The 27,981-nt window shown below is 44.1% G+C and overlaps 1 protein-coding gene and 1 long non-coding RNA gene across 3 annotated transcripts; one reads left to right on the plus strand and one right to left on the minus strand.

The window, feature by feature from the left end:
• Positions 1-407: 407 nt before the first annotated feature.
• On the minus strand, positions 408-26,812 carry KDM4A (lysine demethylase 4A). Of its 2 annotated transcripts, none has more exons than XM_065673563.1 (22): positions 26,735-26,812; positions 26,175-26,327; positions 25,868-26,043; positions 24,641-24,755; positions 23,689-23,882; positions 22,188-22,237; positions 21,554-21,657; positions 20,297-20,434; positions 19,099-19,349; positions 18,265-18,455; positions 16,651-17,012; positions 14,799-14,919; positions 14,006-14,184; positions 11,292-11,496; positions 10,926-11,002; positions 10,136-10,191; positions 9,264-9,372; positions 8,160-8,348; positions 7,248-7,418; positions 6,632-6,751; positions 5,926-6,018; positions 408-4,124 (listed from the first exon to the last, which is right to left on the minus strand). In XM_065673563.1, the coding sequence occupies exons 2-22, from the start codon at positions 26,310-26,312 to the stop codon at positions 3,984-3,986; spliced, it is 3,180 nt and encodes a 1,059-aa protein (XP_065529635.1). In that variant the 5' UTR covers positions 26,313-26,327; positions 26,735-26,812; the 3' UTR covers positions 408-3,983. The 2 variants fall into 2 exon arrangements, with proteins under 2 accessions (XP_065529635.1, XP_065529634.1); XM_065673562.1 differs by having other exon boundaries at positions 26,660-26,737.
• Positions 25,641-27,945, plus strand: LOC136011581 (uncharacterized). The gene is made up of 2 exons (XR_010611419.1): positions 25,641-26,118; positions 27,543-27,945. It is a non-coding gene; the product is annotated as an uncharacterized LOC136011581 (long non-coding RNA).
• Positions 27,946-27,981: the final 36 nt, after the last annotated feature.

Consider the following 27,981-nt stretch of genomic DNA (forward strand, 5'->3'; position numbering starts at 1 on the left):
GTCTTAACCAGCACTGTGAAATCCAAGAGTCAACACCAAAGGAAAGAACAGAACTGTTTGACTCTGCAGCCAGGTAAGATTTTTCCGATGACTCCTCTTCTGGCACTGCCACTCTCAGCTACAAAGGGAACCTAAGGCAACTCAGCTCTTACTGCAGATGTCTCAGGTCTGTACTTCAATGAGAAGAGATGACTTTGTGGCTCTGTCCCTGCTCTAGTTGAACAGCCGCGCTGGACTAAGTCCTTAGATATCAGAACTCCACTTAAAATCTCTGAAAGACACCCAAGAACTCACTGGATAAGTATTAAGAAGATGAGTATTAGAAAGGAACAGTGCTGACAGGAAAATTAGAAGCATGATGAGAATTCCCAAGTTACATTGCTGTAGTTCTTAAATTAGTCTACAAATTGTCCATTTTGAATTTAAATTTATTACTCCATCAAATTGAAAACAACATACAGGCTACCAGAGTCTTGACTTCATCCCATGTTTGCATCGAAAAAGAAACAAGCACAACTGCAGACATGTCAGACAACAGGAGCCCAATTAGAGAATAGAAGAATAGAGACGCATTGGAAACCTTGGGTATGTGGCTGTGCTCCTCAAACAGTGCAGAATCAATTCAACCCAGCTCAAAACACTGGGAAGAGAGAGGAGTGAGGAGAGTGGGTCCTACTACTGACAGCACTGTCTCTGGTCATCTGAGGGGTCTGCTGGTGGAGAAAGGTCTCCTAGAAGTCCGCCCACGAGTAGAAACATGGCTGCAATCAGGTGCTCTACAAAGAATACAGTCACCTTCTTCAGCATTATAAAAAGTAATCACTAGCTTGCCAAGCTCATCTTGAATTAAGGGCAAGCTACTATTTGTTTATACTAAAAATGCTTTTCATGGGTCCAACTTGAACCACTCACAAACAGAAGCTTCCTGAAAAGTGAAGTGAGAAGGTCAACTGCCTGCAGCATCACCTACAACAGACCTAACGAAGGGCCACCAGAACTCCTGTGGGGTATACTGAGTGTGATTTCCTACTGAACACGTTCAAGAAGCACACACCTAGCTGATACTCTGGCAGCACTTTGCTCACACTGGAATGATGCTGTAATGGGGATAAACACACTTCCAAAAAAAAAACCAAGCCACTGGAGAAAATTATTAACAATCAAGATCAAAGTACAGGTAATGGAAAGCATGTGTACCTTTGAGACAGCTGCTCTGTACAGAGCTTTTATTGCTACCTGTTATACCTCAAGCCATAAAACCAATTGTTTTTCAAAGTTAAGTAACACACACCCCTCAAACATCATGGGCACCAATTGTAAGTTCATGGAGAAACCAAAATGCAGTTTAATCACTGCAGTAGGTAAAGTATGCTCACATTTGAACGGTGCAGCACAAGAACTGATGGGAAAATTGGGAAGGCCCTTTGCCTCGGAGTGCAGGATGGCAGCAGTTTCCAGCACAGTGCAGCCAACTGACAAGAGCAGATCTGGAGCCCACAGAAAATGCAGCATAACAAAGCTCCTCTTCTAGAACAAATACCAGACAAAGGAGCTCTTCAAAGTCACACAATACTGTTAGGAGGTGGATGGCAAAACCTGCTGCAGCTGAACAACAGCACTCCAAACAAATCCAGCTGTTTCGTCATCTTTTTAGGATGAAGCTGTTGAGCCAAGCGTTTGCAGCACAGGTAGCACATGGCACCTAAAAGGTGCATTTAAGTTATATGGCAGTTTGGGAAGAAAGCATGAACACAGACGCCTTTTCTCCGGAGAGAGAATGGCAGATGATACAAAGAGTGTGTTTTTTGGTATTATACAGGTATTGTTCGGCCTATGAGAAGTTAATACCAAATGAACTCCAACAGAACAAAGTTTAAGGCTCTGCCAGCTCTTCTCCATGTCTGCTCACAACACATCACTTCACAGAGGCTTATGTACAAGCTAAGACATCAAAGTGCAATTTCGTTCCCATTGCCTAGACCAGAGTAACTGCAGCTACTAGACTCTGGTCTTGAGATTCTAGTTTTATCAAACCAACTATCCCCTTCATCAGAAAACTATTTAATACCCTGAGACCAGGAGTTGTGGACATGGGAAAAAGAAAAAATAGCCATAAAGGAAAGCTGCTATCTCCTTTCAGAATCTGCTTAAGCCTTCCAATACTGATGAACAGGGTATTTTACCACAAAAATGGGACAGAATACCTCTATGCAAAACAGTGGTTGTGCAAATCTTTGCTACTCGTATCAGCCTCCTGACCCTATAAAAATGTAGGGCTAAGTAAGATTTTTCTTTATAAAAGTTGTAGTTTATTTCTTTTCTGATCAAGAGTTGTATCACTACACAATACTACATTTTATTGCTAATCACAAATCGATGGATGCACCGGGGTTTCGGAAGAGTTTGGTTTATAGCGTTCCTATGTAACAAAAGGAAACAAGTTACAAATCCAGACTTTGCAGACACATTGCCACGTCCCTATAGAAGCAGGGATGCATTAGGTCTGTTTCACTAGAAAATTCTCCTCTTGAACTGTTGCTGGAGAACACATAACTGTAGCTTTCTCCAGCAGGAAAAGTCAACCCATCTTTCCATGCAAAAAGAAGGTGGCCAATCTGCTCCACAGCCTAAAATCCCTTTCCTACAGAATGGGAAAGGAACATGTATTTACACAGCTCCTATTGTGATGTGTTAATGCTTAAATTACCAGGAGCAAGTTGGCTCATCTTCCAGGTACACATACTACCCAGCTTAACTCAGCTTCCAATTGCTGGGGTAGCAAGTTCTTTCCAACACAACTGAGATGTGCCCTACTAACACTCTATAAAAACATGTGGTTACCTTTGCCAGGCAGGAACACAGAAGCACTCCTGCTTCAGAAGAGCACTGCACAGCCCTTTAGTAATACATACAGTTCAGTGCATGCTTTATCTGTTCCAGACCCAGTATTAGCTATTGCAAGCAAAAGCCTGCAGCCACACAACAGACAGCGCTGCCACACAAGTGGTACTGCACTGCTTCAGATACCACTGCCCTGTCATCCCCAATACTGTGATGCTCGGATTTCAAGAAGGGAGAGTTAGGACTCTGTCCCTTTGGTCATTATTGCCCTAGAGGGGACAGGGAGAAATTTAAAACTCACTCTTTGGGAGCTGAATGTCTATTGGGAGCTGAATGCCTATTCTTGTTAGAAGGCTGCACTGTGCAGGGCTCCAGACAGATTTCACCGATTCTGAGGCACATACTATTACAAGTAAACTTAAGATTAAGTAAGTCAAAAGAAGCATCAGAACAAAAATATTAAATGGAGGGTTAAATAATTTGTCCTACAGGATTCAATTTCACATTTCACCTGTTCACACAAGCACCTCCTATTTGCTTGGATCTGACCAGCCTACCTCAGAAAGGAGGTGCTGAGAAAGAAGAGACTGAAGCTGCTTGTGACAAAAAGATGGGATATAAATATAAAAAAAAAAAAGGTTCAATTTCAAGCACCAGTAATACTGCCTGCTCAAGCCCAGGTGTGGTCACCAGGGAGACTCCCAAATACAGGAACATTATTCAATTAAAACAACAGACTGTACTATTCTGCAGCTGCCAAGATTCCCGGCTATAACTCCCAAAAGAGTTTGCCACCTCTCAAAATTGTCTCTAATAAAAAAACCAAGGCTGCTCGACGAGATGAAAGCAACACCCCCAAAGCTGGCTTATTCAGTAAGGACCCAACTTCAGACCAAGAGTCTGCAGGCATCAGCTTCAGCAAATGGGATCTGTTTCACTATCCAACAGCTGCCTTCCAGCTACTGCACAGCATCAGCTTTTTAGCTTCCTTACAAAAAAAAAAAAAAAAAAAAAAAGAGAAAAAAAACCAAACTCAACAACAAAACCCCCTGGATTCAAAGCATCCAAATATGGCCTGTTGTACTGGAACGTTTAAATCCTTGGGAGAGGTGAGAATCTTCTTCCTCTGCCACAGGAAGCGCTTACTCCATGATGGCCCGGTACAATGCAGGTTCAATGTAATCTTCACGGTAGCGTGAATTGATCACTCTCTGTCTCTTCCTCTCTTGTCTGACCTCCTTCTCTGCAAAGATCTCTGTGAAGCGCATATCTGAAGCTATTGACTAAGAGACAAAAAGCAAAATTAGTCACTAGAACATAGGTCAAATTTCTGCCACCATATCTGCCTACTGCATGTAAGGAAGAACCAAGTCAGGACACTTGGGAACATTCAGCCTTCTTCAAAAACTGACCAAACACCACGAGAAAAATATTTAAGAAACCAAATTGAAAAGTCTGGGGATAAGTTTAAATAAACTGTAATCAGAGATTTAAAGAATAACAGGTTTCAAATTTAACTGAGTAGCTAATTGAAGTTCACAAGCAGTCTCTTGAAAGAATGAACACACTCATCTGTTCTAACTTTCAAGCAGTCTAGTACATTTTGTGCCTTATGGGGCAGGCATGCTTAAACATCTGGTCACAGGATTCATCTATGGTATGTTCCATGCCAAGTGCAAGGTCCTACACCTGGGTTGGAGCAATCCCAGGCACAGCTACAGGTTGGGCAGAGAAGAGATTCAGAGCAGCCCTGCGGAGAAGGACTTGGGGGTATTGGATGTTGAGAAAATGAACATGAGCCAGCTGCAGTGTGTGCTCACAGACCAGAAAGCCAACCGTATCCTGGGCTGCATCAAAAGGAGCATGACCAGCAGGTTGAGGGAGGTGATCCTGCCCCTCTACTCTGCTCTTGTGAGACCTCACCTGGAGTATTGTGTGCAGTTCTGGTGCCCTCAACATAAAAAGGACATGGAACTGTTGGAACAAGTCCAGAGGAGGGCCATGAGGATGATCAGGGGACTGGAGCACCTCCCGTATGAAGATAGGTTGAGGAAGTTGGGGCTGTTCAGCCTGGAGAAGAGAAGGCTGCGTGGAGACCTTATAGCAGCCTTCCAATATCTGAAGGGGGCCTATAGGGATGCTGGGGAGGGACTCTTCGTCAGGGACTGTAGTGCCAGGACAAGGGGTAATGGGTTAAAACTTAAACAGGGGAAGTTTAGATTGGATCTAAGGAGGAAATTCTTTCCTGTTAGGGTGGTGAGGCACTGGAATGGGTTGCCCAGGGAAGCTGTGAACGCTCCATCCCTGGTGGTGTTCAAGGCCAGGTTGGACAGAGCCTTGGGTGACATGGTTTAGTGTGAGGTGTCCCTGCCCATGCAAGGGGGTTGGAACTGGATAATCTTAAGGTCCTTTCCAACCCTAACTATTCTATGATTCTATGGTTCTTCCCTTAACCTCTAACAGATTCTGCATTAAGGTATGCACGATCATGCTATAAAGCAAGATACCCTAGCATGGTGTCCATAGTTAGGTATTTTTTAGCAGGAAGCATAAAGCAACAGAACAGGTCCCAGAGGAGCTGCGGGATCTCCATCCTTGGAGATAATCAAAACTTGACTGGAGAGAGTCCTGAGCAACGCAATCTGACTTCACAGTTACCCCTGCTTGGAACAGGTGACTGGACAGAGGCCCGCAGAGGTCCTTTCCCACCTGAATTATTCTGCAATTTTAAGAAGTGGCCAGCTGTCTTGATGCCACCCTAGCAGGAGCTTTTCCAAACAAAGCATAAGGGAAGGAGCTTGGCCATTCTTTGTAATGGGAGTAGACAATGAGACTTACAAATACAGGCATGAAAGGGTGTCAAAATGCTGTCCCAAACACTAACTGTAAACTCCCATCACTGCAGAAGGAGAATTAAAGTCACATCAGAGTGAGAGCTTTCTTTTGTAGCCTGATCAACCAAGCTTCACAACAACTGAGAGCACGAGATTGTAACCTCTTGCTGCCATGCTCTCAGCTTGCTGTCCAAGAACAAACGAAGTTACATGAGCTTCTTTAGTAGAAGTCTGTACCCTGTTTACCTACCAGCCTTGACTTCACTCTCTTAGGAAGCTCCTCATCAAGCGTATATACATCATCCCTTTTCACCATCAGCTGCGACCCATCTTCAAATTCCACCTAGCAGAAAAACAGAAGTTGTTCTTCCAGAAGTCTCAGAAGTTAGAACCCTCCCAAAGCTACCCAGAACTTGCCTTCTCCTCCCCACAGAGGCCTTCCATGAAATAACCTTCTACCACTTGAATTTTATAAGATACATGTGTTGGTATGCACACTGCAACAGACTTGAACCAGAACCTCATCAATCCCATGACAAATGAAGCAGCCCAGCAAGTTCTAGCCTATTCTTGTAATACCTGACAAGACAGCCTGGCTGGTCACTTTAATAGGGCCTGAACCTTGCACCTTTTGGAAGCATGCAAGGCATGATGCACTTACCGAATACAGAAAAGCAAACCCAAACTTATTTTGGGTAGTTTAACCTATAGGAACAGAATTTGCAGAAGAATTACAGACCAGGAATTTTTCAGAAGCTGACACTTTCATGTAGGTAGCTAGATAGGAGTAGAGCTACAAGCAACCAACTTTGCTTTCAACACCAGTGACTGTTACCAGCATCTGGCATTGCTGACAACACTGAGTAACTTCCCCTGAAGTGTTTATGCATGACTCTCCCATAGCTCTGCTGGCTTTAAGAACAGCCCTGTTACCATGATCAGCTTCAGTTCTGTACCTGGTACATCTGGATGGCATGTGATGCAACAAACTTGGCTCCGTAAACTTGTCCATCTGTCCATCTCACTTGTACAACTTCCCCTTCGGCAGGGGGACCTAACTGAAGACAGTCTCGACTCTACAGCATGAATGAGAAAGGTGGGAGAGACAAGGAAAAGGGTAAGCAACTTCCTTATGTGAAGATTCAGCAAACCCCCAGGGAGTCCATCCCAATCACACTGCACACCACCCCAACAATTACTCTATTTTAGGGATGAAGAACTAGGCTGAGACACATCCATCCATATCATCTATCTTTAAATCCCAATAGTGGGCCCAACTTCTATGTACTTCATGCAAGAATGGTACACATGTATCAGCAAGTCTTCTTTCAGACCTACCATTGCTAAGCAGCCAGAGATGAGCTGCACTCCCTGTTACACCTGTTCCTATGTGTCCTCAGTTTAGTCAGACTCATTAACACCCCTAAGGACATCTTGCAGCACATCTCAGCCACAGCCCAACCTAGGGCTGGAACAGTTACCACATCCCCTGGTGTATCTGCTCTGCAGCAGCAAGAATTGCCTCGCATCATGTGCCCTCTACTGGAGCCACACTCCCACTGCACGACATACCACAATGTCCTCTGGATACAGGTTGTCACTGAAGGAACCATCATCAAAGTTAACCTCGTAGAAAATCTCCTTTGCAAGGCTGACCACTTCACATTGATAGAAGCGACCATTCTTGTGCTTGCTGATGACTATCTGCCCAGGTGACAGATCCTGGAGTGCAGCCTTAGCTCGCTGAGAAGAGGAAAAAAAAAGGAATTTTTTTATACAATGACTCATAAAGAATGAGTTGGGGACCACAGCTCCAGTGCTGGCAGACAAGGAAGCAAAATACTTCAGTTCAGGCTGAGTAACTCTACTCAAGATACTATCAGCAGCACTTTTAGAAAAGTTCTGCCTGTGGACTTTCACATGCTTAAAGCCTGATCTGTTAGATGCTGCTGTCCTTTAAGTTACTTAATAAATTAAGCTGTCATTCTTCAGAGCAATGCAAGGCCTTTACAGTAAATATTCTCTAACAGATTGTTGTGGTTTTGATAGCTAAAATAGCTACATGAAAACTTTATAAACTAATCAATCACTTAAGAAGTTCAGTGACCACTGATGCAGCCTGCTGGAGTCCCAGCATTAACTCCTGCATAGTAAGTATCACAGCTGCTAACACCATCTATTTTATATTAACATATAAAAAGTGCTATTATTTCTCATTACAACAACCACAGGAGGGATGTAATGCTCTGAATGCTTCTGGGCTGCAAACCAAAATAGAATAAAGTGACTAAGGTCACTCAGAGCAGCAGCAAGGTTGAGATCAGAATCCAACACCAGTTAGATTATACTGAACTATATAATTATATAGATTATACTGAGAGAGCCTTCAATGAAGAACTGAAAGAATCAATCCCACAATCTAAAACTTTTCAGTCCCTCCAAGATCCTGCAGTTCAAATTCCAGGGAATCATCCATCTACCCACCTCTGACTGAGATGGAATCTTATGCCTGAAGCAGGTAATAAAGACAACAAATGGCCAGTCATCAGGCTGCATCATGACTCCTGCTGCTTGGGCACAGCTGACATGAAAGGATGTGGGACACCGACCATGTGAGCACTGTACACAGCAACCTGCAATTCTCTTTCTTCGTTTCTTGCAGAAGATGCATTTCTGTGGACAGGAAACTAGAGGTTTAAACTAGCTTTTACCCCACACAAACAGCTAGCTGGTCTAAATCTGATACCGTCCTGTGAAGCACTGCTGGTTTCTGATTAAAAAGAAGCAGAAGGCTACCAGTTCTAGCTTATGACAAGGCAATAATTCATAAAGTAAACCCATAGCCAAAACCAATGTACATTAAATGCCTGCTGCTCAATATGCACAGAGCATGCAACCCAAAGATGCTAGCAATGGGAGATCTTTGATTAAATCATCCTATAATGCTCTGAAGTCAACAGGGCCTTTTCAGCTAAAGTTAGAAAGACAAACAACAAGATTAGAATAATGGGCAAAGACCACAGAATTAACGGTTAAAATTCTGTCACTACCACTAGTGGCCCAACTACACCTGGGTCAGGCCTGATGGGCTATTGTAGGAAAAGAATGTTATCTGTAATGCATTAGCATATGCAAAGCAGTTAAAATATTTTTCCCCTCTAGGTGAGCTGTTAGAAGAGTTAAGTACAGCTGCTTTGTTGCAGAAGATATTCACCCATTACACAAATGCCTCGCATATCCTGAAGCACTTCAATGCTCAATAGCAATCAATAAAGCAAGTTACATACTAGAGATTCTAAAAGAAACAACAAAAATCACCATTGTAACACTGCATAAATGTCATTTGCCACATATGGAAAACTGTGCCCCCTTACCGGCTTCTCATCCAAATAAATAGATACAAAAACAGGGAAAGAATCAAAAAATGGCAACAGGGACAATTGCTGTTTCCCACACAAAGAACAGCACAGATCAAATTGTTCAGTCTTGAGAGATGACTTTGGGTTTGCAGGGATGAGCAAAAGTCTTCCAGATTCTGAACAGACTGGAGAGACACTCTGAAACCCCACCAGTGAAACACATCCTTACCAGTCTGAAACGTTGCAGGGGAATTTTGCCAACATCTACAGGACTCCGCTCGGCAATGTTCACGAATTTTGCCTCCAGTACAGCTACAGCACACATCACATGAACCCATCTGTCAGGACAGGAGAGGGGAAAAAGAAATTAATATGCATTAGGCAGACAGAGGATGTTCTGGAGCTTAAGTAAATACAGGTCTGTTGAAGTTTGCCACAGAAATCACAATAAGTAGCCTCTGAGAAGCAGCAGTGTAATCTTCCTTCCTACTGCTAGTAACCGGGCACATGTGGGGCAAACCCAAGACTTCTTCACACTTCCATTGTACTACTAACTGGTTAACAGGAGAACTTAGTTTGGCTAGTGCTGGTTGAATGCCTGCATTATAAAAGCCTGCCTGATAGGACAACACAGAACAGGCAGCTGTATGCAGTATATTTGCTGCAGAAGTAGCCTGAATTTCAGTATGCTGTTCTACTTAAAGCAATGGTTGTAATTTGTCTCCATAGCCACAGCACATTACATGGAGTAACCAAAATCCTTTGTGAGAAGGTACTGAAAGATGTCATCTCATCAGAAACCTCATTTTTATGTGGTACATTTACACCTCTGCACATTACACCTCTGTGCTATAAAATGCTAAGCAACCAGAAGAATGAGAGTGTGGCACTACCTGAAGAGACAAAGATTGCTGTGTGTGAACGCAACAAACACACTTTATCACCTAATATATGATATTATATTATCATATAACACAGAATACGAAAGGTGGTGTTGATCACTCTGTTACACCAAACACAGACACCAGCTTTTACTAGCTTACCCTTACCTACTTAGGAACTGAGCCTCTCCCTTAAGATCAAAAAATCTGGAACACTCACTTGTCATCATTGGCTCTCTGCAGTGCTCCTCCTCGTAATGAACACAAGCAGCAGTCCTGGCCCAAGGAAGAAAGCATTAGCTGTAAGAGTGAAGTCCAGAGCAATACACTTGCTTTAGAACTTCCCCCTCAAAACGCATACCCAGAAGAAGACAATAGTTTCAGTGTCAGAAGAGAACTCCCTTGTACAGATCAACCCTTTAGCTCTCAAAAGCTGCTGCCCTTAGGGCAACAAATATAGACTCCAAGTCTGTTGAAAGCAAGCAGAACTACCACTGAAGACTTGTTTAACTCGCTTGTTACGGATTCCTTTTACAACTGTAATATCCTATATCCTTTGAGGATGTGTAAAAGGATCTGGAAAGCCATGACAAAAGACAGTTTGAAAGTTTAACCTGTTCTACTGATCTAGAGCTTTCTGAGGGAATCCTGTTCTTGTTTTCTTCATATGCACACACCTCCCCAGTTATTAACAAAAGCTATTTTTCTGATTAGAAATAGTAGCTACCATAAATTAAGACAGACAATGGAGCTATTGCCACACTCATGCAGAACATCTTCCCAAGACCCAAGTGAGCTCAGCAGCTTTGCACTACTTAAAAGGATATGCTGTTACAGCTTAAAAAGCACCAAAATGCAAGAGACCGACTCCTAAACGTTTTCTGAATTGCCTTCTCTCCACAGGAGAGAACAAAATAATCCCAAACCAACACCACTATGGAAATGAACTTTGTAACCAAGTTCCCAGATATGCCAGGCTCCATCTGTAAGAATCTTAGGAGAAACTTTACCTCTTCTAAGGCATTTTCTGTACATCTGGAGCACATCCAGTCTTCAGTGGCCTTGTCAGGGGATACACCATAACAACCTAAACCAGACATATGTCAGTCAGGAGGTTACCTAAACTCAGACCCATTCCCCTAGGACCAAGAAGTAAAGCAGGAATTAAAATCAATGAGCCTCAGGGTGATGCAGATATTTGAAGTTATCCATGCAGCTAACTCTGTATTTCAATGGCCAGCACTCGAATACGTACCATTCAGAAAAGGGCTGAAGTTAATCTATTTGTACATTATACAGACTGGTAGAGGCTTGCTATGTGGACAGACTTACTACAGAGAACACTAGAGTTAAGGATCAAGTCTGGATGCACTCACTCGCATGAACACAGACATGGCAGTTCCTGCAGGTGATGAGTACGCTGGTTCCATCTTCCTCTAAGTAGGGGGTTGAAAGATTGAGGTCAGTGCTGCAGCCAGTTGCAGTAAAGCACATCTCAGGAATCAGGGGTTTGGTTCGGATCTTCCCATCCACTGCAGCTGGAGTAACTCCAGAGCTTTGACTGTTGCCTCCACACTCTGCCTATAACAGATGGACAAGGAATTTCAGTTTTACAAGTAAAACTGTCTCACATCATCTTTACTCACCCATTATTCCATACATATATCTGGTTTAAAGAAAGAATAAAGGCGCTGAAAGATTAAAGAGTTAGTAGGTTAGGTGAAAATACAGTTAAGTTTATAAAACCCTTAGATACTGCAGCTTCAGAATGAAATTATTTTCTGCCAAAATGGCTAAAACGTAAGTTCTGAACTTTACCCCTCTAAAGAGCAACAAGATCAAACTGCATCTCTTCTGACAGAAGAAACACCAACCCCACCTCATGTTCTATGCTCAACTCTTCTGCTGCATTCCCCCACCCCTTAATACAGAGGATAACAACACTGCTATCCAACACCGTACATTTATCTTACCTCAGTATGGGAGGATTATGATCACACAAATAGGTATCTACTACAATCCCTGTTATTTTTTCCTAGTATAGCTCTAAACCAGTCTAATGGGCTTTCAAACTAATTTGTTCCTGGGAAACATAGTTTCCCAGTTAAAAAACTATGTAAAAACATAGTTTCCCAGTTAAAGCTCAGGAAATTTTCAGGCTAATCTTTTGGAATCCGCTCATCTAAACCAATGTAAAACCAAACAGCAATTACACACAAAGTTTACACAGGTATGCTCCCATTAAAGTTACCATTAACAGTTAAAAAGAAATTAATCTTTCTCTTTGAAGAAAAGTTTCATATCATCTTTTGTACCTTATAGGCCACCATGAAGTAGTTTGCCTGATCTTTTAAAAATATTATTAGCAGAAACTGCAGTAACAGAATGAAGCTGCACTGTCCCTCCTACAGTGCATCAAACATAGCAAAAAAGTCCAGTTAAGGATCACAGTTGGAAGGAAACTGACATGTTTTCAACAAGTCTTGTTTACTCAGATTCTGTAAAACTTGCTGATTCACTCTGAACATTGCATGTTAAGCAAAAGACTAAATCATAGAATCATAGAATAGTTAGGGTTGGAAAGGACCTTAAGATCATCCAGTTCCAACCCCCCTGCATGGGCAGGGACACCTCACACTAAACCGTGCCACCCAAGGCTCTGTCCAACCTGGCCTTGAACACTACCAGGGATGGAGCACTCACAACCTCCCTGGGCAACCCATTCCAGTGCCTCACCACCCTCACAGTAAAGAACTTCCTCCTTATATCCAATCTAAACTTCCCCTGTTTAAGTTTTAACCCGTTACCCTTTGTCCTATCAGTCCAGTCCCTAATGAAGATGACCAAAGGAAATCTGTAACAAAGTTGAAGAAAATGGAACTTTCTTTTCCCCACCAAGCAGCTAGATACTTTTCTTCTTCACAAAGGAAAAGTGAGTATTTGTCTGGCATTTTGTACCAATTTTTTATTTGAATGGGTAACTGAAGTGAGTTCCCAGACTTGCGATAGACTTTCTGAAGTTGGGACGAAGAACCTAGCCACAGCTCAAATCTTGGAAGTTTCTACTTCACTGCACGGTGTGGACAGACATTTGAAGACCTGCAGCTAGAGTTTTCTGCTTAACAGCATCTAGAACTGAAAAAAGAAACTCACAGAACTTAAAAGTGTTGACAAACTGTTAACTTTATACACTGCCAGCACTAGTGAAATCCCCAGGTACTATGCAGCTTCTGACAAGAATCTACCCACAGACAGAAATAGCAAGGTTGGATTGAAACTATGGTTTATGGGTTTCGTGGAAATTAGGAACTATACACAATAGAAACCCTCACCAAAAATTTGAGGTCTTTATTTCCAAAACTACGGTGAACGTATTTCTAGTGCCATCACAGTGATCTCAGATGAATCAAATATATTTAACATATAGGAAGGGAAAAATATCTCTAAATTGCAGGTCTAACATACAATCAGATAACTATTCAAGCTACCTTACAAGCTGAGGCACACCAAAAAATTCAGTATGGGACTCCTGCCTAAGCATTCAATCAACATGACAAAGGGGTTCTGCAACCAACCCCAAGCTATGCATTGCTACAGCTGCACTTTGTTAAAGCACATTTCCACATGCCAGATACACTCCAAGACGAGACAGCTTTCTATCCACAAACACAACCCTAAATCCTTTTAAGTAAAAGGTTCTTTCTTGCCAGCTCCCCAGAGACCATGTAATATGAGTGGAGTTAAAGTGTTGTTTGTAAGTGTAGAAGTGAAGGTCTGGAAGAGAGAAATGGGATTTTATAGTGAGCTGAAGCAACATTCGAGCTCCATTCAGTGACTCAAGCAAAAGCCACAGACACAAAAGCTTCTGCTGAACAGCTGAGCAAGCTTCTGGGAACCCACAAACAGCCCCTCACAGGTGTTGAGAGGTTCCCAACTGTGCTCTCCTGGAACAATTCCTTGGGAAGACTGCAACACTGATACAGCTTTTGTTAACTGGCAATATGCAAAATGACAGTTTTAAAACTATGCACCACAGCAGCAACCTCTTCAGTTATCCCCATGGTAACACTAACAGACTTGGTCTATATACCTGGTAGGTCTGGAAGAGCATGCAAACAGCACAGTGAGGAGACTGCTGAGCCATGGTCCGATTGTATTCTTTTTCAGCCTCAAAATTTGGTGGCCGATTCTGCCACAGCTGGCTAAGTGGCTTGGCCCATGCTTCTGTCTCCTCAGCCTCTTCTTCAGGAGTTAGCTGCTCCGATGCCTCTGTGATAAGAGATCATTAACTCAGTGATTATGTGTCCTTTTACAGATACCCTTCTTGCAAATGAAACTAGATAATGCAAAGTTATGAACGGAGATGAAAGACTGACAGAAATCAAACTGACAGAAGCGTGACGGGAGCCAGTAGCTTGGTCTCCTTTTTATCCTTTTTAAGAGGCTTCTACAAACACAGCAACCGTACAGACACAAGACAGTCTTACTGTGAGAACAGCACCAGCTCCAAATCAAGACTAAAGCTGTCAGCCAAAAGAATCTGGTGCTGTTGGATTTTTTGTTTGTGTGTTGCTTGTTTTAACTCATTAATATTTACATCAATTACTGGAATGCTCTAGGACAGGAGTAGTTATGCAAATCTCTGGTACTAGTTTAAGTTTCCTTTCGGAGTTCTGATTCCGAAGAATGGAAGAGAAAGAAAGAAGACACCATTCAAGAGAAAATTTTAATGATGTGAGCACAAAAAAATGAGGTAAGATCCTTGTGTAGGATGCAGACTCCTTGCTGACTCCTGCTTACTGCCAATTACTTAATGGAATACCCCACACAGCAGAAGCTAAGATCCTCTCTATAGTTCCCCAAAGAGCACAAGGCTTAATTACCATCATCACTAATGCAGTCCTTAACCAAGAGTGGGTGATGGCGTGGGAGCTTGCTCAATGGCTGGCGACGACCCTTGGACTTCTTACTCTCCTTCAGCGATCTTATGTATTCCTTTGCTGCCTGGACAAGGAGAAGCAATTCAGCACTCAATTAGCACATGTCCCTTTGACATTACTTTTAAAAGGAACTTATTTTGAACTTAAAGAAACCTCCACAAAATGTACACATGCTTTCATGATTTTACTTCTCAACATCAGCTAACTTCAGCTCTGAACTAACTTTCTGAAAGAACTGCCCTTAGCTCTTTTGATATGGAAAACCAGGTAGAGCTGTACTACCTCTGTTGAGCGATTAGAACCGAGACTTTTCATGGGTTCCAGTGTAGCTTTTTATGCAAGTCTGTTTATATTAGAATCGTGTAAAAGGCAAAACCAAAGACAGACAAGTTGAATGGTTCTCTGTAAGAAGTCTCGTGCATTCTGCAGAAATCCTGTGTGTAAACTTAAAAAAAAAATCTCAAATTTAAAAATACTAAAATAATGAAAAACCATGTACAGTTCAAGCTGCCAATGAAGCCTCACTGACTTATTTTAAGCAATGGAAACTTTCACCCTCTCTGCTTATTATTTGCACTGAGAGACTAGAAGAAGGAGACCTACAACAATAGTGATTTCCCCTTCCCGTATGTAAAAAACAAGTGACACACTGACAAAATTACTACCGACCTGACAAGCAAGGCAATAAAGGGCATGATTTTAACAGCCCAGGAAGTCTCTCAGTAGCTAAGAACACCCCGCCTCCTTTTTTTTTTTATTTTTAATGTTATTCCTTTGAAAGCAGAAGCAAATCTTAAACGCACCTCTCATCTTTAGAAATCTTTTCATAAAAGAAGCCAGAAGAGAGCATAACAGTCATTACCTCTGATCTCCTACGGAGCTGGCTACAAGCCTACTAAGAAGCAGAAATGCTTTTATTCAAATGGAAATTAGCATTCCCAGTTAACATTTAACGGAAAAATTGTTCTGAAATACACCATACTGGGAAAAACCATGTACGCCCTTTCAAAATTTCACCTTTTCCCTGTAGGGCATATGCAATGGAGACATCAGTACCAGCAACAGAATTTCTTTAGTTTAAATATCCATCAGAATTCTTGCTTAATTTCAGCTTAATTATCAAAAGATTTGCCTCTCTGCTGTTCCATTTCTGTGATTCCTGAATTTTGAAGAATCATTATTGAACTCCCAGTCTCTAAACACAGATTTAAAGAGGAAAACAGAATAATTCAAAAAGACACCAGCAGGTAAGATTTTAACTATTACAGCCTTCTCTTGGGTGTCTAATGAAACATTCGTTGGCAGCTCTTAAACACTTAAGATTTACATTCTCCCAGTCAGTAATTTTTTGTTCTGTATATTTCAAGGGACATACAAATGTAGATGATTTTATATAAAAAGCCCCTCAAACATCTTAATGTGGTCATAATAAAGGCTGGATTGAACTACATTAATTTTAGGTACAAAGAGGTGTCTATTACTATAGAAAGAACTGAATCAGCCTGTAACAATCCCACGTCAAAACCACCAAGCTACCCTTTCCCTGAAAGCACTTAAATAATTCAAAGAAGTTCTCAAAACACGGGACTGTTTTCTAGAAGAGGTAAGACTGGTTTGTTGTTTTCATTTTTTTTTTTTAGCCAAACCCATAGGCATTATAACCCACATTAACAGCTAAGCAACCTGCCATGCAAACACCAATGGAACAAACACATAATCTGAACGGATAGGAAGTTCTATCACATCAAATCCGTGACCACATAGTTCAGTCTTTCAGTATTCCTGCCATTCATACCTCTGCCAGTTCTTGCTCACTCACACTGGCGGTGGCACTGGCTTTCTTTCCTGAAGTCTGCTCACTGTCAGATCCACTGGCATCCCCCTTAGCATAGCTGTGGACTGTGAGCACCCCAGCTGGCCCAGGAACAGTTCGTTTTGCCAACAGATCAGTCAATTCAGAGTCTGAGGAACCAGAATACGCAGGCGAGCTTGACTGAACACTGGGCGTTGCACTCTGCTTTGCAGTTGGCAACACTGAAGTGGAATTTGAAGCATGTGAAATGGAGAGATCCAGTGCAGCTGCTTCTTGTTCTTCCTCTTCCTCCTCCTCAAGCTTCACTGTTTTCAGTTCTTCAAATTTAGCTGAGTCCACACGATCTAGAAGAAAGGATATGACTTCAGAAAAAGTCTGGGCAGCAGAGAGACTATTTGCACAAAGCCAAACAGGAAAGCAAACTACTGCATATAAAAAAGAAACACTGAGTCATATAAAGAGTAGGTCATTAATTCAAACACCTATAAAATCATGGGTGCCTTAGCGAGAGAGAGAATAAAAGCATCTGCTCATTGCCTTTTCTAGTACAAGAACTGGGGTTCATCAAACAAAACAGCAGACAGTGAGTTCAAAATAAACAGAGATGATCCTTTATACTGTGTAGCTAAACAGCCCAACTCCTGGCTACATGATGCTGTGGGTAAGAGGTTACAAGGGTTCACGGGAGACTCAACAGAAAAATAAAAACCCACAAACCAATAGAAGGTTATGAAATACAAGCTGTAAAAGCCTGGAAAACAGAGTAATAGAGGGAGGAATGACACGTTTGCCCTGTTCCTACATTGTTCTATAGGCCCCTTGCTTCTCCCTTAAGAACAAGAATAATCAACCCTTTACAAGCCGTATTATTTTTCCTCCAGCCTATTTATTGCAAAATTACAAATAAAACATCTATAGAGCACACCAGACCCATACCATGAGGAAGTCTGCATATGTTTTACTAAGCAATTTCCATAAGCAGGTCACAGTACATGACAGGAATGCAGAGGACCTTGGACTACTGAGGCATCCAATGCATTTCTGTGTGCAGGCAAGCAAAATAAAAGAGCAAAAATCAAAACCTAGGAATACTATTTCTGAAGCAAGTTACATGTAATACTTCCTGTCCGCTTTAGTTCAGCTGAAATGCAACATCTCCATGACCCACCTGGTCAGTCAGTCACTGAAGCAGCTACAGGATGGCTGTCTACACCTTTGTTCTCCCCCAACAATTTGTTTTACATAGTTCTCACTGGGGAGTTATACATAGGCCACAAAACCTAATAGTTCAAGCTGTGGTTATTTCATTTACTCAAGCCAGTGGCAGAAATGTCAGACAAATCAGACTAACAGGCACAGCATAAAATCATTCTAGATGCATCCTCTGGTCTTGAAAAATCAAATGGTAATATCTCAGTTCTCTTGACAATAAATTTCTGAAGTGCTTGCCTTGGCCTGACAAGCTTGTGTCTGAGACAACATCCTACTGACTAGCATCATATGAAAGAGTGCCCCAGATTCAGCTCTAGCAGCTTCACTCGCTGAAGAAAAATACCCTGTCCCGCTGTACCAGGATAAAGCTTGAGGAATGATTACCTGGAAGCTTGACCCTTTGTTCACCCTGCTGCACAACTTCACTCGTAGGTTTCTCACAAGGCTCTGACATGTCTGTTTCACACTGCGCAGAGCTCAGCTCCTCCTTGGGGAAGGCCTCGCTCTCACTCACCTCCTGAGGCACTTCCAGGCAGACCCTGTGCCTTTTTGTTCCTATGCGATGCTTGGGGATGCTGCAGAAGACAATTCCATATGTCAGGTTACTGAACATGTAAACATGTTGAATTTCTGCCTGGATACACAAAATACAGCCTGGTTTGGACCACTGCTTTATGAAACAGCACCTGGGAAGCCGAACAGTTTCCAAATTATTCTGACTTGTTTTCTTTGCCTTCACAGGAGCACCACCAAAGACAGCTTTAGGAACAGTAGCTAACACTGGCTGAAAAATTTAACTGTGAAAGGTAGGATAATTAGCCTGCCCACCTTCAGTAACAGGAACTGATGTTGCAGCCTGCAGCACTGATTGTACTGGAATCTGCTAGCAAGCACTGCCCCATGATCCCAATGCACTCCCTTTTATTTCTGGCCTCCCAGTGTACGGTGCACACTTCCAATCCAGGCTTTGGATGTCTGTCCAAAGATGAAGAACCACCTTCCAAGCTGGTGCATTTCCTGTCTAACACAGACTCTCACCAATGGGGACCCAAACAGTAAAAAAATGTAAAAATAAATAAAGAGTAAACCCTACTCCCAGGAAACAGATTATTGCTTACTCTGACTGCTGCTGTTCTGTCAGAATGGCAAATACTCAACTAAGCTGGGTCCAATTTCTAATAATCCAAGAAAAAAGCAGAGGACTACATAAAGCATTACCTTTTTGTCTCATCCTCGTCCACTTCCTTTTTACACACCTCTCCTATTTCCATTTCCTCAGCACACTGTTTCCCATTCTTGACTCTTTGCATGAGATCCCCTTTAAGGAACTCTGCTGCTTCCGGGGTTGGAAGAGCATGGTCAATGACAGTCACGTCCTTCCCGGCTTTCCAAAGCTTGTAACGATCTGGCTGGTACTTCCTCACAAACACATCCATGGAGATCTTCACCATGTCCTTCCGACACGAGCACTGAAATCACAGAAAATATTCAAGGCCACATACTCAACAATTCTACTCTGCACTCCTCATTTTGCTTTCAGGAGCGTAACTAAAGAATCCCACAGTTACATGTAATTGAGCCTCCGAACTCTCAAGACTTTCCCAGCAAATCAAAAGGGTGTACATTAAGTTACTAAGAACTGGGCAGAAAAGCCAGCAAAACCAACAGAACAGAAAACCAGATGTTATCACAATAATGAAGAAAGCAAGCTCACCCTCACCAGCCTATTTACAGAGTTGCTGGTGGATGACTACTTCAAAATGAGCTCATATAAAAAAAGCCAGCAAAACCAGAGACCCTAATGAGGAAGTCAGAGCCATACAAACTGGGCCTACTCAGAGTAGTGGAGGTTCTTCTCATCTGGGCATGGTTACAACTAGTGCTTCAAAGCACTAGCTGTACTAGAACTAGAACTTCAATGGAAGTTCTGAAAATATAAGGCATGTTCATAAAGCACCTCTACAGGGATATAACACCATCCAGTCTAAAGGTTCAGCTAAGACATTTACTTTGATAAGTGACTTAAGTTACCAAAGGCATACTTCCAGGCTGAACAATCAATAAATCACAGTTAAAATACCAGACAAAATACTGATGAGTCCTGACCACCAAGCATACCCTTTCATCTTTGGTAAGACAACCAGTCCCTCCCTTTCTCTGAAGCCTCACTTGATCCACATAAAGCTAAAAATCCTGTTATATGCTATCCATAGTTGAAACAAGGACATGAAACAGGAGGCTGACTGAACACTGTTACTGTATCAGAAAGCAAATATCACATCTTAAATGGAAAAAGCACTGAATTCACTCCCTTAGAACAAACACTGGGGACCTAACGAGCAGCAGAGCAATAGGTTATTTGTATGCAATAACCTACTTGATGGCAACAGACCACCTACCAGTACAGACAGCTTACCAGTACAGACTGCTTTCCATACTCGATCCACCGAAGAGTAGCAAAGTTGGTAGATTCAGCACAGTTAAAGCCATGATTAAAGCCAGCATGATAGCTATAAGGAAAGGTTATCATGAACTCTCCAGCCTCCTGTGTCACCTAGAAGACAGTTGAGATACCATATTGTTATTCACAGTTTAAGAGTTTACTTGATGTGTCTGAATAAAAGGAGCTCCTGCACGCCACATGCAGTACATCTGAAACCCCTGCTCACAGATGATGGTTGGAGCTACTTGCTGCAATGGACAGACTTGGCACTTACTTACCTTTACTGTTCTCCTACTTATGTTAATATCTGCTTACTGGAAAGCAACACTCAACAGTCTTTTACTAAAACATGACTGGTCAAAATAGCACAAAATCATAGAATGGTTTGGGTTGGAAAGGACCTTAAGATCATCTAGTTCCAATCCCCCTGCCATGACACCTCACACTAGACCATGTCACCCAAGGCTCTGTCCAACCTGGCCTTGAACACTGCCAGGGAGAACTGATTATACATACAAAATACTCTTGTGATTAGCTATCTGAAGGTCACAAAGGTGTCTGTATCAGCTACAGGTTTTGCTGAACAGTATCTAAGGCCAATTAAAATTACTACTCATGCACAATATGGAAATCTACTACTGTTTCCTTTCACTGTTCATATTCAAATACAACTCTAGATCAGCTTTCCACTGCTGCCCTTCAACAGAGCCCCACTGTCTAACAAGGTTCATGACAACAGAACAGGTGTGACAGTACTTCTGAGTAAGGACTCAAAGACTAGACCTTCAATGTGTGTGCGTGGGGGGGAAAGTGGGTGGCAAGTTATCACCTTGGAAAGTAAGGACATCTATAACATTATTAATGTAATAAAAAAAATAATAGGGAACAAGCCATACTTTCTACTAAGGAAGCAGACCACACAAAGCAAACTTAGGAGGGGACAAATCTGAAACAGAAAAAGAGCAGTGTCTCTTCACTGACTACACAGCTAAGCTGTGAAGCTAATCTCATCTAACACAGGATGTTGTGTATAGTTTTAAGTTCAAAAAAAAACCCAAACATCAAACTCTTTGAGGCCCAAGTGCCAGGTAAATGGTGGTACAGCGGGAAAGGATTGTGTTATACCCTCCCTGTTCCTGTTTTCCTCTGCTCTTGGCTGCTGCTAGAGATGAGACAGGGCTGCATGAATGCCTTGACTGAGCTGGTACAATCATGATTATTTCTCCACACCTTATCAAATGGGATGCCGTATTTCTTCAGGATTGATGGAGAGATGAGGGTCATCTTGTGGCGGAGAAACGCTTCACAGCTTTGGGCACTTCCTGGAAAGAAACCTGTGAAGTAAAGGCAAGGAGAGATGTTACTGTTCTGCTGTGAATTAAATTAATGTTTCTGTAATTTCTAGGAAAAGTTAACGCCTAAACAGTATTTTTCCCTAGGCCTACAAGTATGGGCCACCTGATTTGAAGTGTGCTAGCTTGCATCCTGAAGAAAAAGGACAAGTCCTGGAGATTTATCTTTAACAGATGCCAGTTTGAAAGAGCATAAGGAAGACTGCACACAGAAGGCTCTTCCCTTGGCTATAACCTTCCACTTCTAATCATCAATAGTTAAGAATTTTCTCATTAAAGGTCAGACAGCCCACAACTGCATAATTTGTAATATGACATTTCTCTTGTGTGTATACACAAATAAACACTCAGAAATAAAATAATCTATATCCTAAAAGGCAAATTATCAGTTCAGTCTGCCAGCCTGTGCTCTTATGAACACTACAGGCATGCTGTACTCTAAAAGAGCTGAAACCCACTGAAGCTGTACCTCCCACCTTCCACAAAATGCAGGACAGGAACTGCGTGATTACCTTTTGCAAGTCTCTCCAGTCGCTTCCCATGCTCTGGAGGAATAGAGTACCTGCAGTCATAAGAACAAGTCTGTTAAGTTCAACTGACAGGACAAAATCTCAAAGTTAGAAAGGAAACCATAAATGGGCATGGAGGCATGAATTACCTATAATAATAATGAAAAAAGTCCTCCATCTCCACACTGTCTCTTTCAAAGTTTGATGAGACAAAGCTATAAAACTGTATCAACGACTTCTACCTCTCCCAAGGAAAATCAAGAGCCAAAAGCTGACCATCTCCTCCACTGACTTGTGCTTAAGCAGGCAAGGAAGTAAAAAGTCTTATGTATTTAATTACACTGAAACATGAATTGTGAGAAGAAAGAGAAGAGCACTTCCTGACCCATCTCAGCTCACAGCTGTGCAATCGCTAGTACACTCAGTGTAAGGAGGAACACAGAGCAGGAGAGAAAACAATCATCTCTTCCAGCTGCTCAGACCAAGATGGGACTAAGACACAATGACACATCCTTAACATGTACACAACTTGTGGTGTGCTCTTTGGGACTATATCGCTCTCTGTACTCACCTTTTCAAGGGTGCCACAAAACTCCTAGTTGGTCTGACTACAGTAAATAAACCCACCTACTTAACTTGATTTCACTCTAGAATATTGAGTGCTTGTTAGTTCCTTCTTAAATAAATAGAATAGAGGTCCTTGTTAAACAAATCAGACTACAGTATCAGAAAAGTTAACTTCTTCCACATACTACTGTGAAAGAAGCAATGGCCACCAGGTTTATCTGACGTAACTATTGTTTCGTGTTCCCATGCAATTGCCACTGCGTTGGGTTATTCACTGGTCACGTGGCACTAGCTATTATTTTTTACTTCAAAGTTGTACTAAAAGGCAGCCAAAAATACTAGCTTCCAACAGAAGTGCCATGGAAACAATTGTTAAGTTGCTTGAGAAATTTATTTGTGAACAGAAGGGAATGATTCACTCTTAAAATGCAACCCATGCTACAGAAAAATTTGGGAGCCTCCCCTACAAACAGTCACGAAAACTCAGACCATGGATGAACCACTCAGCAAGATCCACCAGCCTGCTTTCAGATCTATGACAAACAGCTACATTTCAAAAATCTGTTTGCCCGTTCTCCTACTGCCTGCGTGACAACAGGTGTATACCTCTGTATGGTCATTTTAGGGCCTCAGGAAATCATAAACAAGTTTTCCAAGTTCTGGCCCTATTGCATATTATAATTCTGAGGAACATTTTACATCAGGACAGCAAATAGACTTTACAGAAGGTAACCAAACAAATGCTACTGAGGACATGCACTGCTCTGCAGTTTCTTATAAATTTCTAGTGTTCTTGTCACCAGATACAACTGCAGTGCAACACTGGAGGGAAGGCAATTCCTTCAGTGCACTCAACTCTCTTAACTCCATGATGCTGACTCCAATGTTTTACGGTACTGTTTTTCTACACCTAGAAGCTTCCCTATAAAAATCTTACCATGACTTGGGTTCCCCAAAATGCAAGTAATTAATACTGTAGAGATCCATGTCCTCGGTATGCCAAGCAAAGGAAGTTTTCCACATGCCAAAATATAGGTAAGGAGTATTCACTCCCTCAATGGTGATGCCACTTTCGTTCTCCACAATATCGAGGATCGTGTTCAATCTGCCAATATTCCACGCATCTACATGCTGCAAAACACAAGCCTCATGTTAAATGTACATTATGAAGAATGGAACCACACAGCTAAAATGACAGTTGCAAAAGCTATCAGACACTTGTGAAACAGCGTATCAAGACAAACTGTCTACTGGCACAGCTCAAACCAAGCTAGTTCAAGTAAAACAAAGGTTTTGTATGATGCTAGCTTAGATACTGATTGTTTACTAGTCACCAGAGAACAGTGTGAGCTTGAGCCGACGCCTGAATCCTCTTGAACAAAAACACTTTTCATTCCAAACATCTTTTTTAAAAGAGTAAATCAACATAACTTAGAAGACTAGCAAGTAGAATGCATGCCCTTTTCTAATGTTTATCATCCTAGCACATAATGGCTGCAGAGCTGTCCCACAAAAATATATGCATTGGTGGATACCAAAGCAGTGCATGTTCACTGATCAACACTTCCAATGCTCATAAGCCTTTCAGGACAAAGCAGCATAAAAGCAACAATTAGGCAACAGCAGTTTTTGTTTTCTTAACTGAACTGTATTATACTGAACTGCTAACAAAGGTTCATTGTGACCTCTATTAGCCTAAATTATCTGGGTTAAATGGAAAGTACATTATAAACATAAAGTTTACTGCATTCCTGCCTACTCTAGAAGCTGGAACTCATGTTAAGACTATCATCTCTTTCAGAAAAAGTTACGAGTCAAATGCTACATTAGCATTTCTGAAATGTGATATACAAGAATAACCTTTACCTGAAAACCAACAGTTTTCCTACCTTGTCATAGAGTGTGCCATTAACATCAGCACCATAGATAGGGGCGTTGAACGTAAGGTTCTTCCAGTATTTTCGTTCAAGGTCTTCAAAGTCCGTGTAGCGGGGTGTGCAGTACCTGAAAAAACCCAAACAAAGATACTAAAGACTTTGAGGTTTGATAACTGGCGAGTCTAAACCAGTGTTTTTCACCACTGGAAGAATCAAAGGCTACAATAAAAACACTCAGTGCATGTTTATCAGCCAGACCCCTACCCTAACTCCCAGAAAAGCAGTGAGAGCAGCCACAGCTCCGTTCCTGTGAGACTTGGGAACAAAGGATCAGGAAGAAAATTGCTTTCCCCATTTCTCAGCCTGCTTTCATTTTTGCTTTGTGCACTTCTCTCAGTCTGAACAATTTCATTTTCTGGTTGTTGCTACTTAGCAAGGAAGGATATAATCAAAACCAGAAATGATACAAAGAACAGCTTAAAAAAAACCCAAACCAACAAAACCAATGTTTTGTACCACTGCAAATGTAACAACCATTTCCAGACTCACCTGCTAGTGAACTGGTCAACCATGCTCTGTTTACCAACAAAATATCTGCTCTTGATGTCCATTCCCTGCTAGCTGTATACTGGCCTCTTTGTGCAGAACTGAGGGATCAAATTTACACTCTTAACACCTATTTAGTATGTGTGTATGTGTATATATATGTATTCCTGGCAGTTACATATATAGCATAAAAGAGTAATTTTCATTAAATTACTCTATTAGAGAAACAGAATCCTAAGATAACTGATGCGTACTGCTCTTGCAAGATAAAATAAGCTGCAGCAAACCAACTGCTGGTGGCAATTCCAATGCTCTTTCTAAATAGTTATTTCCTAGGCTGTTTTGCTCAAACTCCTTTTAAAGCAGTCTTTTTTTTCTGTCTCCTTTTTCACCTCAAGAACATTCCTTTCTCTGCTATTACACCCAAATATTTCTATGATGTTGACACACGCACAGGCATCCGCAGCAGAAACAAGAAAGTTCTGCTGGTGTTATGCATCCCCTGCCATTACCAGATGACACGAGCGACAAAGGTCCCCGCGCACGCAGCCGGTCTGACCAGCACACCTCATCTGCTCAGGGCGTTACGTTCACACCTCCGAGCGACACCAGGACCTGGCCCTGGGGAACTGGGACAACAGGACCAACCGCCGCAGTGACTATGTGTGCAGTGGCACCGTGGCACGGCCATACTTGTCGCTGTTGGCAATCCTTCGGAACTCGCGGACCGTCATGGCCTTCTTCTGGATGTTGTACTGGGTGAAGAGACCGGACTGCCCCGTCACTACCTGCTGGATGGGCGCGGGGATGACGAGCTCGTCGATGTCATCGTAGCACCGCCGCGGCTTCCACTCCTTCGGAGGGACTATCTGCAGGAAGCAAAGCGCACCGGCTGATCGCGGGGCACCCGCGGCCCGGCACAGCCGCCGCGCCGGCGCTGAGGGGTAAACAAAGGGCGGAGGGAGGCCGGTGGGGGGGGGGGGGGGCCGGGGGTCAGCACCTTGGCGAGCCCGGCGCGGTGGGCGCCCTGCGACTCCACGTAGGCGATGTACCGGCTGAAGTCCCGGAACTGCTCCATGGTGGGGCGGAAGGTCATGATCCGAGCGCCGGGGTTGAGGCTCTCCAGGTCCGAGGCCATGTTGTCGGGCCAGCCCTGCACGGAGGAGGGGAGAAGAGAGGGGGTAGGACGCGGGGGGGGGTGGGGGGGGGCGGGTCACCCCACGCACCCCTCCCCCACTTCTCTCGGGGCGGGTCCCGTCGCGGGCGCACGCCCCGCCCCCTCCGCCCGCCGGCCAATCGCCGCGGGGTCCGCACCAGCCCTGTCTCCTCATTGGTGGAGGGCGCCCGCCCGTCAGGACTACGGGCTCCCTTCCCTTCCTCACGGCGGAGAACGCCACCGATTCACGCCCCTCCCCCTCCCTTTCCCCGGCCGGGGCGAGCCCGTTCCGAAGCGGAGGGGCCCGAGCCCCCGCCCCGCGTGCTCACGTCAGCAGCGCGTCCCTCTTCTCCGCCGCCTCCGCCCCCCCCCGTCCGGCGCCCGGCCGCCGCGCCCCTGCGCACCACGCGCCCAATGAGCCCGGCAAGGCCGCCGACGCCACCGCGGCCGTTCCCCACCGCCCGGGCCCCGCCCTGCCCCCCCGCCCCGCCTCCGCCGCCGAAAGCCAATCGCTGCCCGCTCCCGCTTCGCAGCCAATAGGAATTCGACGGCCGGTCTGGGCGGGCCAGCGAATCAGGAGGCCGGGAGCGGGGCGGTTGCTAGGCGGGCGGGCGGAGCGCCGGCGGGCGGTCGCTAGGGGGCGGTTGCTAGGAGAGGCCCGGGCCCACCCGAGGCTTCAGAGGGGCCGGGCCGGGGCCGTCCCGCAGCCATGGCGGGCGGGCGCCCTGCGCCCCGCCTCCCCGTGGGTCCCCGGGGCCACCCGCCGCGGGTGCGGCGGAGCCGGGGCCTCGCTGCCCGGCGTCAGCGCGGCCCGGGGAGCCGGGGCGGGGGAGCCTGGCCCGCCTCAGCGGCAGCTGGGGACTGTCAGACATGGCCGGCCCAGGCGGGACCAGGGGACCCCGCACCGCCCGCGGGGCGCCCGGAGCCGGCGCAGCCTCGTGGTGGCTGGCGTGGGGTCAGAAGCGGTGGGTGCTAAACAGCGACATTAACTGCGGGCCCCCGTGACGAGGGTTGGTGGGGGGCTGGGCAGTGCCGGGTGAAAGTTGGACCCGGTGATCTCAGAGGCCTTTTCCAGCCCAGCTGATCCTGCGAGTGTGAGCGGTGCGCCAGTGAGCTAACGGGTTCTGGAGGCTGGACGGTGACACACACCAGGCACGTGCCAATCAAATGTATTAACCCGGCTAATTATACTCCTACGATTTCTGAGCGCAGGCAAAGCCAAAGCAGAAGCTGACACTCGGCGAACTGCTGGCAGCAAATGCAGCCTGCGGCCGGACCCGCGCCAGCAGCACTGGTCACAGAGAAACGTGGAGAAGCGCCCCCGTGGGCAGCGTGTGCTGTCCCTGATCCGCTGCTGCTGTGCCGAGGACTGGGAGCCCACAGCGCAGTTCCAGCAGATGCTTTCAAGTGTGGTCAGGGCTGAATGAGTGAGAGAGGCAGTGGAGGGACACTGACGTCCCCTCGGGCAGGACTGACTATGGTTGTCACAGATGGTGGTGTACTAAACGCTTGCTAAATGTACAAGTGCAACCTTGAAAGTAAGCACAACCCACACGTAAGAGCTCATGGCCACGCTCAGTCCTTAATGCCTGAATAAAACCTTAATTCCACTGCATGTTTCTCCTGATAGGAATGGCTCAGGGAACTGGAG

Source organism: Lathamus discolor, chromosome 3 (genome assembly GCF_037157495.1).
Source record: "Lathamus discolor isolate bLatDis1 chromosome 3, bLatDis1.hap1, whole genome shotgun sequence".
Taxonomy (NCBI): Eukaryota; Metazoa; Chordata; class Aves; order Psittaciformes; family Psittacidae; genus Lathamus; species Lathamus discolor.